Genomic DNA, 16,950 nt, shown 5'->3' on the forward strand with positions numbered 1-16,950 from the left:
TATTGTTGACGCATGTTTTACTGGCTCTTGCGCGACCTCTCCTCCACTTCCTGCTGCACTGATCCAAATAAGTCAAAACGGCAAATGATGAAAACATGTCACCTGAGACTTTGTAACTCATGATAAGGAGATGTTATAGTAAATGTTAAGACATACCATGACAGGATTAGGGTTAAAATCACCACAAAATAAAATTACATACTTCTCCAATTTATTGAAATTCAGAAGACAACAGTTCAACGATTTAAAAATACTACGAAAGTTGAAATTTTACTTGGATAAAAGGTGCAGAAGCCCCAAAAACAGAAAGTACCCCGTACACAGCAGTGCTTCTCCTCTGGGTGCAGCCGGTACAGGGTACGATTGACACCATTTCATTCACAGTTGCATTAAAAACTGGAGAATTTCTCGAGAAATTTTGCGTGTGCCCTGAAGTAAGAAATGATGTTAAAATGGCCGGCAAAAAGATTGGTCACTGAGTAGCCAGCCATGGACATGAGACACTTAGTACTACTCATTTACTACAAAATACTTACGTGGTCAAAACAAAGATGTTTGAAAGGAGTTTCTGGCTCGATGAATGAGTGAGCAGATAGTTAAAAATACTATAAATTATTTGGAAAGTGGTAAAGAAATAAGCAATACAAAATATACTCTGTGTGCGAGACAGTCATTGTATATAGACTGCGATCAAGCATGCAGCAAGACCGAGTCAGTCATCTCACACTGACGTCTATTGAGCATGACATCCTTCGTGATTAAGGACATAATTAGGGCGTTTTCTTCAAAGAAGACCAGACGAAAGCACTTCGAAAAAGGTAAGAAAGTGCTGTATTTATAGCTTGTGCAGGTTTTAAATTGTTGTGGTTGTGCATTGTTTTAAGAGAAATGCACATTTGCTTAGATGTTTGTCTCGATTATACTGCAAACCTGTAAATGTTGCTCAGTTTCATCTTGTTGGTACCTGGCATTAGGCCATGTTGCTATCCATGGTGCTGAATGGAGTGTGTTTGTGTGTCTGTGCAGGTGCATGTGATTGGTTCACAGGCCGAGAAGAAGAGGCTCCTACGTTGACCTGTTGCTGCTCTTTGCTTATGCTGTTATTAGTTATCATCAGTGTTTGTGCAGACCGGTGATGATTGGTGATGTTTTTCATAATATCGTTTGAAATCATACTTTCACACATTTTGGTTTTATTATCACCATAAGTTGCTGTGAGTGGTTGTTAAATAGTGTTTATGCTCACGTGGGCTCAGTGATATGTTAATAACAGTATTATGGTGTTTTCTGGCTCAAAGAGGGAAAACTCACTGTTGTATGTCTGGAAAGAAACTAATGCATTTTGTGACGTAGATTACCTGGATATTACACTTTTTTAGATCGAGGGGACGGAGGGGCCTACGAACCCCCCCAGCCCCGGGGCCTGGCATTAGGTTAGGGCGGCCCTGGCTGCAGCGACAACGAGGCACACGAGCCTCCTCTTCATCCTCCGTCACGTGACGTCACCTGCTGTCAGTCTCTAAAGATGGCGACGACAGGGCATCTTCAGCGCATCTCCGCGTCTTTGGCCGTTTTCCTCGGTTTATTGGGCATATTGCAGACGGGAAATTGCGATGAACAGGTGCCGCTTATCCTGTGGACGAGCGAAGGGTAAGCTACGTTGTGTTTTCGTGTATTTTCTCCGCTCACGGAGGACAACGGCCTCTGAGGGCTAACGGCTTTCGACGCTCTTATTCCCTGTTAGCTAGCGGTTAGCTAGCCGTTAGCCGTCCGTCCGTTGACGTTGTTAGGATGAAAGCTAGCATCGATCATTCTCTGCTGAAGAGGTGAAAACGACGCAGACTGAGCTGAGTTACAATTGAACGCTTGAATAATTAAATTAAGGAGGCGTGACATGATAGTTTCCTGTAACTATAATTAATGACAGGTGCAATGTCACCTGTCATTAAAACCGTATAACGTCACGTAGCCTGATGGGCGGTGTGATCGATGATCAATTGTCGTGTTAATTTAAAATGCCAACACCAGATGTATCCAGATTACACCTGCCTGTGTCATTTTGTGCCTGTTAACTGTTTTTCATTATAGTAATTTGAGTACTTTTACCCTTGTATTTACTTAAATATCATTTTAAAGGTACTTGTTTTGAATGTTGTGTTGTACTTTGTATTGCACTCTAATTGTTTGAGTATTTCATTTTTCTGACACTAAATTCTAGAGGTACTTTTTACTCCACTACATTTAATTGAAGGGGATAGTAATTTTGCAGATTTGGATGTTATATCTTAAACATTTGCTCCAGATGTTACCTCTCATGTAATACAGAGGGCTGCAGTAGGGCTGGGAAATTCAACAATGTATGAAATAAGACTGAGATTTTTTGTACGTCCTTGTGTTACAATAAGACACAAGTGTTGTCCTGTCCTGGTTTTAAAGGCTGCAGTACAGTAAAGTGATGCCATTTTCTTAACCTACCAGCCTGTTCTACTTACTTACACTTGTCTTTACCCACTTAGTCATTATATCCACATTACTGATGATTATTCATCATACATTTTTATTGTGCTAATGTTTTGTGAAAGTACCAATCATCATCATCCTGACAATTCTCTAACAATATTAATATCAAGGAGGTATTTGGTTAAAAATATAGTGATTTGGTGCCAAATCCTATAACTTACAAAGGCTTTTGAGGACACTTCACAATATCGTGATATAATTGTGTTTTACAATATAGCCTAAAAACACTGACATTATTCTAAGGCCATACCCCCATAGAGCCCAATGTAAAGAAACAAAAAAATTCAAATAGTGATATATGAGTTGACAATCTTTAATATAGATAATACACAGAATAACTACATCAACAAATACAAAACAATTTTATGTTTTTTGCAGTAATGCCTCAAATGTGGATATCAAAATGCTGCTGGAGCAGTGTAGAAACGAGTCCAGAAATCAGTTCGCATTTTTGCAGTTTCGGTTCCTTCGTCTCAGAGTTAATGAATTTTTTAATTGGTTTTCAGTTAAATGCCTGAAATAAGGTCTGTGGTTTCCACAGGCTTAAGATATTTACATGTTTTGTTCTACGACATAAAGCACATGAATTATGAAGTGCATAAGAGGTTGTAGGGGACATTAAACGTCCTCACAGCGAACACGGACTCATCTACTCACTAGTCCGTCTTTACAGGCCCACTTTAGTTACACACTATTCTAACTCTGACTTTACAACTTGTACTTTGATCAGTTTATAGAAACCTGTATAGTAATTGTGTAGTAAGATGCTCAGTGGTGGTGATGTTCAAGTCATGCGACCGTGATGTCATCTGTTTATAGCCTAACATTAGCTTTTTACTGCTACACATTTAATTTAAATCACAAAAGTGGTGTTCATAACAGTTCGTAACCCCTCAGGTCATCTGGTACAGGTTTACACTGTTCTCAGAATTAGAGGTGAAGCAGCTTTTCATTTTTATACTCCCTACCTGTGAAACAAGTCAAGTCCATTTTATTTGTATATTCCAAAATCACAATCACGTTCATCCAGTGGGGTTTACAATCTGCGCAGTGAACGAGTGAAGAGTAAGGAAAAACTCCCCATGTAGCAGGGGAAAAAAATTGGAAGAAACCTCAGGAAGTGCCACAGAGGAGGGATCCCTCTCCCAGGACAGACATGCATACGTAAGAGTATACAGATGACAATGACAAAATATCAGACGTAGATTATATAAATTATAAGTGAAGAGTGTGAATCTGAAGCATCGCCGAGTGGTGCACAAGCGAGATGACATCCTCCCACCGTGGAGACCTGGAAGAAGACAAGGCCACACAAGATTTATTAGCAAAAAATAAAGAAATAATCAACGTATACATATTTTGATTTTACAATAGTGCAGATATAAGGAGGTCGTCTTCTTGGAGCAATCTTCCTGAACGCCTGAGATCTGCTAAAACTTTCCGCTCATTTAAATCGGGGCTGAAAACAATACTGTTTACTGAGGCCTTCAAATGATTAGATTCATAACTACTTATTTGCTTCCTTTTGATTTTATTAACCGTTTTATTAATGTCAGATTTTTGTATGTATTTCTATGTCTCTGTAGAGCACTTTAAATTCCCTTGTGTCTGAATGGTGCTATATAAATGGGGTCACATGTGGAGGTGTTCACTCCAAGATATCGAAGGTGTTCACATTATTGTATGACTATGTTTTCTTTGGATTGAGATCTGAATACTTGTTCCTCCACCAGGATCTCCCTTCCAAGTCCATCCCCTCCTACAGCGGGTCACATCGTCGAGCAGCAGCAGCTGGCCGCCTACCTGGAGAAAGCTCTGACTGAGGGCCCAAGAAATGTAGTGCTGTTCCTTCAGGACAAGGTGCACGCAAACACACACATTTTAAATGCTCTTTGTTTCATTACATTTCAATTATCAGTCAGAAAAGGGATATTTTGTTTGTTGCAATCTGCAACTCCACCGCTAGATGGCCCTAAAGTTTACACGCTGTACCTTTTTTTTAAAATGACTTGTTTGCGCTCACCCTCAGTCAAAACACTATAAATGTTCCTGATAATGATCCAGAACTCAGAACTCTACACATATTTGGAAATCCGAGTTTTGTAGCTTGAATGTCTACATTTTGAGTAGAGTTGATTTTTGCTTATTTGAGATTGTTTTTGACTGTCTCCACCCAGATGAGCATAGAGGACTTCACCATGTATGGAGGAGCTTTTGGAAACAAACAGGACAGCGTTTTCCCCAACCTCGAGGTAAGATGATGTCATTGAGTTATTGAGTATAAGATTTCTGAGTCCTATTATACTCTCAATTTCTGCTTATCATGCTGATGCGAAAAGTTTAAAGTTCTCGTCTCAAATGAACATGACAGAAGAAGAATGTTACACTTAACTTTAAATTGACTAAAAGCCACTAGACCTTTTGTTATATATTTTGTTGAGTTGTGTATTTACATTATCCAAAATGTTTCCAGTAATGTCTGAACCAGAGAAATAATAATTTAACTGAAGGTAATCATGCGTTTCATTTGGTCGCCTGTTCACATCTTCTGTCTCTCGTGTCTCACAGGGGGCTCTGATGTCCTCGTCCTCCCCTCTGGTGCTTCCTGCTGTGTCCTGGCCTGCCTCCAATGCAGTGATTGGTCAGCTGCAGGACCAATTAGAAACCTCCCCTCTGTACATGGACCCTGAGACCCTTAGCCAGCTGAGACTCAACGCCTCCTCACCCGCCCTGCTGGTGTTCAGGCTGCCGTACGGCATTGGGTAGGTACACTGGGGATGCAATCAGAGAGAGCATTACTGACTGTGATACCAATAACAATCTTTAAGCCCCAGGCAGAACAGAGTCCAGCCTAGGGCATTAACAGAAAAGCCGATTTGTCGACGCGTCAACGTCAGTGGTGCAAGTCGACGACCCCTGAGAGTGGTCGACAAGTCGTGTTTTTTTGCTCTTTTTTTTTTTGGGCAGTGAACAGTGACAACAAATTTGTCTTCAAAATAAGAGCTTTACATTGCACCCCATTGGATTTTAGAACTGGGTTCTTAGCGGGGGGCTTTTAATTTGAAAGTAGCGACCGTTCGTAGCTTGTCGCTACACAGCTACAGAGACCGAGGAGACGCTAGCATCTCCCAGATCTCAGCGGCTTTCCAGTTGCTCATCTTGACGTCCGCGGCTGAAGTGATGGACTGATTACTGTGATCAGCTGTTTCCTGGTTTTAAAACTCTCCGGCTGTGGGCCAGACACACATCCCATGTATGGAGGTGTTCCTCCGCTGTGTCAATGTGATGACGTCATCAAACGACTTGACTTCGATTTTATTGACGGATAAGTCGACTTGAAAAAATCTGAAGTCATTAATGCCCTAGTCCAGCCCCATTTTTTTATCACTCACTGCTGATCTCTGCCTCCCTCCGACAATAGCTTTTAATACAGGTAATGTTAGACTATTGGACTCGAACCCCGGACCGCTGCAGCGAGGACAAGGCCTCTGTACATGGGACGCCTGCTCTACCAACTGAGCTAGTGGGCGCCCCTAACTTTTAAAATTGTTGGTCCAGCCGAGGCCAGAAAATCAACAATAAGGCCACAGTCTCTCGATTATGCTCTATCTCTACATCCAAATATTAAATTCACCACATCTCCACTAGAGAAATAAATTGAGTCTGAATGGGGTTATTACAATCTCAGTCTTTTGATTTTAATCATGCCAATTTCACTCACCTCCCTCCTATTTTCATCAATATCTCATTGTTGTCCGACTCTCTTTCAGGGCTGATCTGATGTCTGCAAAAGAGATTCTCAGTGGAAACGGTGAGTCTTACATTTAACCTGTCTAACGAGCCGCCTGCGGTATGTCTCGGGTAAAATGGTGTTCATTATGTGTATATTGCAGCCTCATATACATAATATAAGCGTGTAATAGGTTGAATGAGTTCTTTGCGTAGACCATCTAAAAAGTGTTTCATCAATCAGCTTACATAAAAGAGGCCAGCTACAGTTAGAAACCAATATTAAAATCACTCCTGCAACATTGTTTTGTAGGAAAATGTCCCCAAAATCAAGCTGATTGACCCTGTAAAGTCCGATGAATTCTGACTGGCTGTCAGTGTTTCTATTGTTGATCAAATTGCTCTGAAAGTGATCCCAATGACATCGTTCCCCACTGTCGTTATTGTTGTGGTGTGGACTCCATACACTGCAGTTAGAACGATTTTTAAAACGTAATATTTATAGTTATCGTTCTTGGTGTGGATGGACCTGAACCCCTCTGGGGACAGTTTTTGGCATGTGAGAACTTGCTGGGTAATGCCACGCCAATAGATGAAGATGTTGTTTTTCAGATGAGGTGATTGGTCAGGTGTTGAGCACCATGAAGGCCCAGTCTGTTCCATACACTGCCATCTACACAGCCCTGCGACCGTCCAGGGTGAGTGCCAATGTGTTTATTAATAATGTGTTGAACATCTGTTAATTCATGTTTTTCCAACCCAAATGTCTGTTCCACTCTTCCTGTCTCTTTACAGGAAGCTGCGTCTCTCTCTATTGAAGCCGGCCTGGGTGGAGGACGTTCTCTGCTGCAGGCCAGAGGTGGATACAGGGAGAGGGAGAGAGAGCGTGAGAGGCAGCGTCGGATCAAGGAGAAGACTGAGATCTACGGTCCGGTGGAGTTTAAGGTGGAGCGACTTGGTTGCATCCTTCTTTACATTCAGTGTGCAGTCTCATATTTTCTTCTTATTGTTAACAAATCCTATTGAAAGACCCAAATCAACGAGTGATGTTTTTACTGACAAGCTTAGCCGTGTTTCCATGAAGCATTTTGAAGAATATCGCATTCGAAATTTTATGCAAACGGCAACATTTGAAAAAACATGCAAAAACGTTTGAACGCTCGCATGAGGTGGTTTTTGTCTTTTGTGAATCAGAGTTGAAGCGCAGACTGTTGGGTGGAAACAGAATCGAACTGAATAACCTCCGCTGTCTGCATTGTATTTCTTTGTCAACATGGCCGATGCTATCAGACATGCAAGAACAATTACAACTTGCCCTATCGTAATTTCTGAGCCTACGCTGCATCATCCTCTGGCCAAATTACGCTTTACCTGGCCAACTTCATTCATTCAAAACAGTTTATGGAAATGCACCAGATTCACCTTTTGTTTTGTTTTAACTATCTTTCAAAAGTTTGCTTAAAATTTGCTTAGACATTTTATGGAAACATGGCTACTGTGTGTGTTTCACAGCCCGATGTATCCTCTTCCTCTGTGCCACAGAGCTCCACTGTCCATAAACTATTAGCCACACTGCCATGAACGCACACACCGTAGTTTATTTTGATTCAATCCAGAACACACCATCCTGCTTCCACAAATAAGGGTCAAAACTCTAAACACCAGGTGGGTTTATAAATAATAATTGCTTGCCAGAAGAGGGCAGCACATATACGTTTTAGATCTTTAGATTTTCCTTTTTATTTATTATTCATATGGCACTAGTCTAATAAGTGGGAGCAGATAAATATTGTAAATGTTAGTATTTTGTTTAACACTTTTATATGCAGTGTAGAGATAATATTGCTGAAATAAAACTTATAGACTGACTGACTAGCGTTCATGATGTTCAGTTTCCACAAGCGATGATTTAACTTTTTTTCTGATCCAGTGTTAAAGAATCAAACAAAAAAACTTAGTCTTGTAGCGTCACATTAGTGACGTGTACTGTAGAACCACCACCCAATAATGTGATAGTATTGATTTGGGAGGTAAGCATATCCTCCCAGCCCTTTGAAAGGTTTTTGATGTTATTATTAATTTGGTAACAATAAGAAAAATATGCAATAACAGTTTTATTCTTTCAGTCTTGTTTTCTTGATCTCTCATCTCTCCTCCTTCTTCCTACAGGAGGGTGAAGACACCTGTATCCTTCTGTGGGCTAAAGGCCTGACAGTCAGCATCCTTCGGAGCGGTAGCTGGGAAGTCCAGGACTTAACCATTTCAACCTTTGGGAAGGAAGCCCGCCTGAAGCTCGACGGCTCACGCTGCGACAAAACCAAAGCGAGGTAGTTCATACATGTCATATACTTAAGGGGGCACTGTGTAGTTTTGGAGTGTCCAACTCACAATTTTAATATTTACAATATTAATGAGGTTTAATTAATCCAAACTCAGAAATATTTATCTTTTCCATCAGTGAATAAACAAGTTGTTCTCAAAGCAAAATCAGGTCCCAGAACACTGTTTGAAGATCTTTCTCTTCTGATTAAAATGTCTTCACCAGAACTATGTAGTGCACCGTTTAAAAAGTGAAGGAGGAATTACTTTTTTTGGACAGTCAAAACTGCTGCCACAGGTGGGCTAGTACAGTGCTTCTGCTTAAACTTCACTTTATGTAATCTGCAATCCACCAGGTTTTACTTTTATAATGGATTCACAGTGATAATTAAGATAGTGAAAAATGTACATCAACTTTTCCAAAGTGACGTCACAAATGTTTTGTTTTGTCCTAATTAAAAAAAACAAAAACAAAAACTCAGTTTAGTTACAGAAGATTAAGAAAAAGTGTTCTCTCTGGCACTAGAACAGAAGCTGTATCAACTCAATAATTAGCATTTGTGCCTAACTGAATGACTTCAGTGATTAATTATCCAACTAGAAACCGACCGCCACTGCCCACATTGACCTCTGGGGTCGTAACATTTGGCTTTTGCTAGAGTATCTTAAAATGTTCAGCTGAAAGGTTTTGGAAGTAAATAAACAATAAGTATTGAAATGGTGTCATAAATAAAACAATACAAAAATCAGACAAACTGAACACATTTTACTAAAGAGACACACAAACCATGTTATCCAAAACTTTATTAGACCCATTATTTCATCATCAGTGTTATCGGAGACTTAAGACAGCAAAAGCAAACAAACGAGGAGATGCAGACATTATTTTAAATTCATTTCACCACCAAAACTGCTCTCAATATTCATCATAGCAGCCTAAAAGAAAAAGTAAGAAATTGTCCTTAAAATTGTGTCAACTGGATTTTTTTTTGTTTTTTTTTGACCTCCTTTATTTGATTTCATCTTTGGTTCTTTGCAGGTTGGTTCTTAATTATGAGGATGTTCTCCGCCACCGTGACTTCAAACTAATGTGAGTCCACAACATAGAAAACACACTCAAATGACTGAATATAATTCTATATCTTCTGTTCTGTTTGAACTTTAAGCCTTCAGCACTATAATTCACTAATACTAGTGGACATAGAGCTCCACCATCTCCTGCTGTAACCTCCATGAACCCGTTTGAATTCTCTCCATGTGTTCGTGTGTATCCAGCTTTGCCATGAGCCAGCGTCACTACAAGGTGTCCGCTCGCCGCTGGTTCACGCTGGACGCCGTGGAGCTGGAGTACGACGGCACCAAAGCCACGTTCAACGGCAGCAGAAACATTTATGCACCCGCTGAGTACTCGTACCGCTGCGAGTCCGTCACCAACTTCCGTTGGCCCCTGCTCATCCCACGCTCGTCCAAAGATCCAGCCAATCAGTGGAGGGTTTCTTTTGAAGACTTTCAGGTAAGAAAGTCATCTTAAGCCGGATAAAACTTTTGGTTTTCAAAGTGTGACACCTTGCCCCCCTCAACACACAGGAAGTATGATATCTTGGAGCTGTGGGCTTTTGTAGCTATACGTCTTCACATTTTGGCAAATTAGACTTATTAGCAAATTATTACTACAAAACTCAGCCGCACGCATGCTGGTGAGGACCAGAGGGCGGGAGCACATTACACCAGTTTTAAAATCGCTGCATTGGCTCCCCGTGCGCTTCAGGACCGATCTTAAGGTTCTTTTATTAGTTTTTTTTTATTTTAGTTGTTTTTTTTTTTAACTGAAATTTTCTTTCAACAATTACAGTGTCAGGTTTTACAAACTCCACAAAGCAAATATTCACATATCAGTGTCCTTATTGTCCAGTGGTGATGTGGTGTCCTCTTGCTGTGTTCTATAGTCTGTCCATTTTCCCCATTTTTCCTGAAATTGTGTCTCTTGTAATCGTAGTTTATGTGTAATTTTTTCCATTACAAATATTTCTCCCACAGTGCTCACCCACTGCTCCACGGTCGGTGGTTCTGCTTTATACCATAACCTTGTTATTGCTTTTTTACTTGCCAATAGCAGATCTTTTGGCAAGACCAAAAAATATGCATATGGGCTACATCCATGTGTCCACATAGTCTCCAGCATGGTTGCTGGTTACATACAGTTTCCTTCCTAATATTTGGAGTTATAAAAATTCTGACCATATTTTTCCAATTGAATTCTCTCCAAATCCTGGAGCTAGTGGCCGTGCACTGCGTTTTACACATATTGAACCATTCCTCCTCAGTTATTTGTTCCTTCAACTCTTTTTCCCATTTTTCTTTGATATAAACGGAGGAAGTCTTCCTGCATGACAACAAACCTCTGTGTAGGGTTGAGATTACTTTACAATAGCTTCCAGGTCATGTGATCAATTGACTCAAAATCATGTTGGGATCATGTAACTACACTGGCTGCATGAGATACACCTCTTGTTTTTACATCTCTAAATATTTTTTATTAATTTTTATATGCAAATATTAGCATTTTAGCTTAATAGTCACGATATAGTCATTTTCTACATCCCACAGAGAACAAGCCGCGATACATAGAGTATATTCGAGATATCGCCCAGCCCTACCTGTACACATAGCTGGGATAATCTCAGTTCCTTCTGTAAGGAAAGAGAATTTCAGGATACTTTGTTTTTCTTGTGAAACTGATCTTCTTTTTTTTTCTAAAATTCCCCTCAGTAGAACTTTTGTTTTTATTTTTGAAAAAGCAGAAAAATTTGCCTGAATTTCCTCCTGGAAAAAAAAAAAATCTTTCTTCTGGAAAATGTTTGCACGAGGAATTTTTCATGTGTGAAACAAATATACATTTTCTCCCAGGAGGATTTTTGTTTTCATGTATGAAACTAATTTGACAAAGAAAGAAAAATTCTAGTGAAAAAACAAATTCAGAAGAAATCATTTTCCATGCGTGAAACCGAGTGGGGGGGGAATTCATAAAAACCTCTTCAGGAGAAAGAAAATATTACTAAAAAATGCTCCACCAAAAAATATTTTCCACTCAGTTTCACACATGGCAAAAAAAAATCACTTGAACTGGTGGAAAAAAGTTGTTCTCATCTTTATGAGTAACGATTCTGTGAAAACATGAAAAAAGAGAGTTTTGTGTGAAATGTTTCCGTTTCTGCAGGAGAAACTGATTTTTTTTTTCTTTTCTTCTAAAAAATCCCCTCAGGAGAATTACAGGAAACGTTAAAAAGGAAATCAGGAGAAACTTTTTTCTCATGCGTGAAAAAAAAAAAGAACATTTCCAGGAGAAAAAAGTATTTATAAAAACCCAAACATGTCTCCTGTACGGAGTTCTTGTACTGCATTATATGTCTAGAAGAAATTGTACAGGATGTAATTTTTGGAAGGAATTATGTATTTTGATATAAATAAAAAGATAATTCAAAGTAAAAAGGAAAAAATACAATAAAAAAATGTTTTTATATTTTATTTATTTCATCTATTTTCATATTTTAAACTAGAAATTTTTTTAAAAATTAGGAGAATTTTCAGGAGAAATCTTTTTTTTTTACGTTTGAATCCGAGTGGGGGAAATGGGAAAATGGGAGACTTTTTCATTTTCCAGGAGGCTTTTTTTCCATTTTCGAAATTGAGTTGGAAAAAAAAAAAAAAAAAAACATTTCCAGGAGAAAAAAGTTATTTAAAAAAATAAAAGAATTTCAGGAAAAAAATAATTCAGGAGAATTTTTTTTTTCTTTTCAGGAAATATTTTTTTCAAATTTCACCAGAGGATTATTTTGTTTCCATGAATGAAACTTGTTTGAAAAAGGAATTTCAGGGGGGAAAAAAAAAATTCAGGAAATGTTTTACTATGGGCTAAAAATTCAACTAGGAAAACATTTTCAGGAAAAGAATTCTGGGGGGAAAAAAATCCAGGAGAGAAAAGTATTAAAAAAACAAACTGGAATAAGCCGGAATTTTCTTCTGGAAAAAAAAAAAAAATCTCTTTTGGAAGTATTTTTCAGGAGGATTTTTTTCATGTGTACGAGGGTAAAAAAAAAAATGTGCGAGAATTTTCCCTTTTTTTTCACGTGTGATTTTTTTATTCATTTATTTATTTTTTTACTTTTTGTTTTGATGTATGAAACTAGTTTGACAAGAAAAGTTATTTGGGGAAAAATGTTTTCAGGAGAAATCTTTTTTTTTGTATATGAGCGAAACTGAGTGTGGGGAATTCAACCACGAAAAAAATATAGTATAGTATATAATATAGTTGTTTTTTTTCTTTTTTAATTACAAATTTTCCTCAAGGAGAATTTTTGTTTTCATGAATGAAACTAGTTTGAAATGGGGGGGGAAAATTCAGGAAATAAAAAAAAGTTTTTAAGTATTAAAAAAAAAATTCCAGGAGGAAAACATTTTTTACTCTTTCACGTGTGAATTCTTCTTCGTGTGTTTACCCAGGAGAAAAAATGTTCTCGCGTGACAGTGAAATTGTTTTTTTAAACTAGAAACTGAAAAAGAAAAAAATCCTGGATATTTATTTTTTCATAAATGCCAAAAAATCACTTGAGAACTGGTGGAAAAAAGTTGACCCCTGTGTGAAATCAAGTGGGGAAAAAAAAAACAGGAGAAAGAAACTATTTCAAAAACGAACAGAAGAATGAGCCTCACAAAGAAAAAAAACAGCCCTGGGGAAAAAAATAAATAAATTTCTTCTTTTTTTCCACTTGGTGTGTCACACATGAAAATAATTTTCTCCTGGCAAAAAAATAATATAAATCACTATTTCTCACATTCTTGGTATGCAGCAGTGTTTAGATGGTTCATGAAAAAATGTGAGTGACACCGAGTGAGGATAAACATTTCAGATCTTTTTCTTTTTTTAAACCGAGTGAATTCTTCTTTCTTAATTCTTGTTTCTAGGAGAAAAAAAATCTCTTCTGAAACAGTGATTTTTATTATTTTTTTTAGTCCAGGAGGATTTTTATGTCAACGTGTGAAGCTAGCTTGAAAAATAAATCCAAAACGTGCAGAAAATTCCCAAAAACATCTTCAGGAGAAAGAAAGTCAAGTGATTTTTTTGGCATGTGTGAAACTGGGTGGAATATATTTTTGAGTGGGGAAAAAAAAGTTTTGCCAGAATGGTGTTTTTTTTGTTTTTTCATCTGTGAAAACATGGAGAGAAAAAAATTAAGGAGATTTCTTACCCACGTGTGAAATGGTGCAAAAAAAAAAAAATCCAAGTGAAATAATTTTTTCATGTGTGAAATGTTTCCGTTTTCTGCAGGAGAAACTGTGAGTTTATTTTTCTTCTAAAATTTTCCCCCATCAAATTTTTTTTTTTAAAAATGGAGAATTTTCAGGATTTTTAATACAAATTTTCCCCCAGGAGAAAAAAATCAGCTAGGATGTGTGAAACAGATTTTCTTTCTGGACCGTCTTCTCGATGTATTCTGATGAGCTACATGATCTGCAGCTTTCTACTTTTCTGTTTTTCCGCCTTTGTGACGTCAAATATGACACAACAGATAGTAACAGGGAGCTAAACTCATCTCCTGGCAATGTGAAAGTAGTCAAATGCCTATTTTTGGTGTCTACCTACAAATTTTGGTTTGTTAGCGCTTTGTGTCACAGACACTGCTGCAGCTCCAAATGCTGAATGTGTCGATAAAAGGCCAAATCAGTCGAGCTACAACTCCCTGTTGTTTTTCAGCTGTTCCCTTCACCACATGCTGTATTTTTGCCTCACAGTTTGAAAACCTCTTTTCTCTGTGTACATCATACTTTGTCCAGTTGGCTGTTGAACAATGTGTCTCTAAATGTTTCTTTTGTACAAACAGAGAAAACAGAGATTAACACCGTCACCTCTTTTTCATTTAACTTGATAGATCCAGGGCTTCAACGTGTCCGGCAGTGAATTCTCGTATGCCAGTGACTGTGCGGGCTTTTTCTCTCCTGGTATCTGGATGGGTCTGATGACCAGTCTCCTCATGGTCCTCGTGCTCACCTACGGCCTGCACATGATCATGCAGCTCCGCACTATGGACCGCTTTGATGACCCCAAGGGCCCGGCTATCTCTGTGCCCCAGACAGAGTAACTGCAGTCTCTCTCCTGACTTCACTTTCCATTTTTCCTCCCTCCCTTTACATTCCACTCCCTGTTCATCTGTAGTTGGGCATTATGCAGACTAATAAGTGGTGTTGTCAGAATAAGGGTTTAGTCATCACTGCGTATGTGTCAGTTTATAAAATGTGCATCCTGAGACTGAACAGCCGAGTGTTCAGGTCGCTCAGTTTGTGCCTCTCATGTATTAAAAATCCCTAAAAGGTGGTTTAATAAAACTAAAAGCTGCTCTGAAGGGATTTCCAGAATCCTCAGTCACTTCTAAAATATTCGTCACTGCTCGATGAGATTTTCAACTTGTTTCCTAATCTGAACAAAGACGATGGCTGAAAAATGTCTGTCTTGGCTTAAAACAGCTATAATCAATATTCTTTATTAACAATGTGATCATGTGGAGGGTGTGGCCCTGTTTATGGAGTCTTGAGGTGACTTTCACTTTCACTACATTCAGGCAGCTGTTCTCAGATAAAAGGCTGTAAAAAGCCACTGTTCATTGTGGCTGTGTTAGACAATGCTCTAACACAGTCCGGTCAAGTTTTTCAAAACCCAGTGCTGAATCTGACTCTACAGCACAACTAAGTAGGAAACGATTAAACTATGTAGCTTTGGGTAAGGGTAGTAAGTTGGGTGGTCTTCGTTGCAATTTTTTACATGTAAAAATTGACTTCGGGAACATTTCTGGGTACAGAAATGCTTGACTGAGCGAGTAAAAACACATTAACATTACTCAGTCATTATCTCCTCCCTCCATGTTGATGTAAAGTCAGGTGAAGTTTCGTAGTCCACAAAACATTTCTGGAGCTTCACAGTAAAAGAGTTGCAGCATTCTGCTAAACAACTGAAGGAGCTGGGTTAGGTGAACTGTTCCTTTAACGTTGAACCCCATTATTTCTCAAACATCACCAAAAGTGATGTTAATACATGAGAGGCACAAACTTGGGTGAGTTTTCAGGCTGCTGTGGAGGGATACAATTGTACATACAGGGACAAAAATTAACTTAAATTATGAAATGCTATTTATTGGTGAAACTCATTTGTGTGTGTGTGTGTGTGTGTTTACAACTGTTTTGTGTTTGTCAGTAGACAAGGTTCAGTGTTGATATTGAATGAAGGGATCCATTTTCTGTATGGATGATAGATGAACTTCTATCCATTACATTACTGTTAAAGAGCAAAGGGACATTTTGATGAACAAGCTGACTCAGATCCAGATCATCTCAACACGCAATGTGAGACGACCTCTAACAAACAGCATGAAGTCAGACATTTCCAAGTGTTTGTCAATCATCCTCATGGTTGTGTTTCAGACCGTGAGCTTAAAGCTATTTTCATTTTTGAACAATATTCTTTGTCTCAGTCGACATGAATACTGAATTTATTACTCAGCTGAAGTGCACTGAAATATGCTCAATGTGAATTTTATTTTCAGTTTAACTTATTTTGTTTTGATGATTTGTAGTGAATATCAATGACGTGAGGAACATGGTCCTGTGTTGATGTGAACCCAATAAAACATCTGTGAAAACTGAGTGCTTATTTTTATTTTTAATACAATAATGAAGTCTAATTCATTCACAGAATATATTCAGGCAAACTTTGCAGAAATTAAATTGAGACTTATCAAGGAACAGTACAGCACGTTTGTATACTGGCTGAAAGTAACTAAGTATTGTGCTTATGTACAAATCTGAAGTACTTATATTTTACTGCAGTCTTTTGTTTTCATGTCACTTTCTACCTCTACTCTACCACATGTCAGAGGAAAATACTTTTTTACTCCACTACATCAGACGGTTGTAGTTACTTTATGAATTAAGATTTTTTAGAATTTTTTTTAGGAGGAATTTTTTTCTTTTCCTTCAGGAAATATTTTTTTAATGTGTGAAAAAATGGGCTAAAAATTCAACTAGAAAAAAAAAAGGTTTCATGTGTGAAACATTGTTTTTATTTTTCACCCAGGAGGATTTTTGTTTTCATGTGTGAAACTTGTGCAAAAATTTCAGGGAAAAAAAAACATTTCAGATTTTATCCATGTTTGAAGCCACGTGGGGGAAAATCCAGGAGAATTCTCTTCAGGAGGATTTTAAAAAAAAAATTTAACTAGGCTAAAAAGAAAACTGAATTTTCAGGTGTTACGACCGGGGCCTAGGGGAAACCCTCGTGCAACACGAAAATGAGACTCCCCTCTTCCCATCCCTCAAGCACCACCAGCAGCAAAG

General features: G+C 38.3%; 1 protein-coding gene across 1 annotated transcript; it reads left to right on the plus strand.

Annotated features, from left to right (window-relative positions):
* The first annotated feature begins 1,494 nt into the window (after positions 1-1,494).
* Positions 1,495-14,746, plus strand: atp6ap1a (ATPase H+ transporting accessory protein 1a). The gene is made up of 11 exons (XM_084366081.1): positions 1,495-1,650; positions 4,254-4,380; positions 4,698-4,772; positions 5,089-5,282; positions 6,291-6,331; positions 6,862-6,947; positions 7,045-7,194; positions 8,419-8,576; positions 9,608-9,658; positions 9,844-10,081; positions 14,496-14,746. Exons 1-11 carry the CDS (start codon positions 1,526-1,528, stop codon positions 14,703-14,705), a joined length of 1,455 nt encoding a protein of 484 aa, XP_084222207.1. The 5' UTR covers positions 1,495-1,525; the 3' UTR covers positions 14,706-14,746.
* Positions 14,747-16,950: the final 2,204 nt, after the last annotated feature.

The sequence above is a fragment of the Pagrus pagrus genome, assembly GCF_965226575.1.
Source record: "Pagrus pagrus genome assembly, chromosome: 11".
Lineage (NCBI taxonomy): Eukaryota > Metazoa > Chordata > Actinopteri > Spariformes > Sparidae > Pagrus > Pagrus pagrus.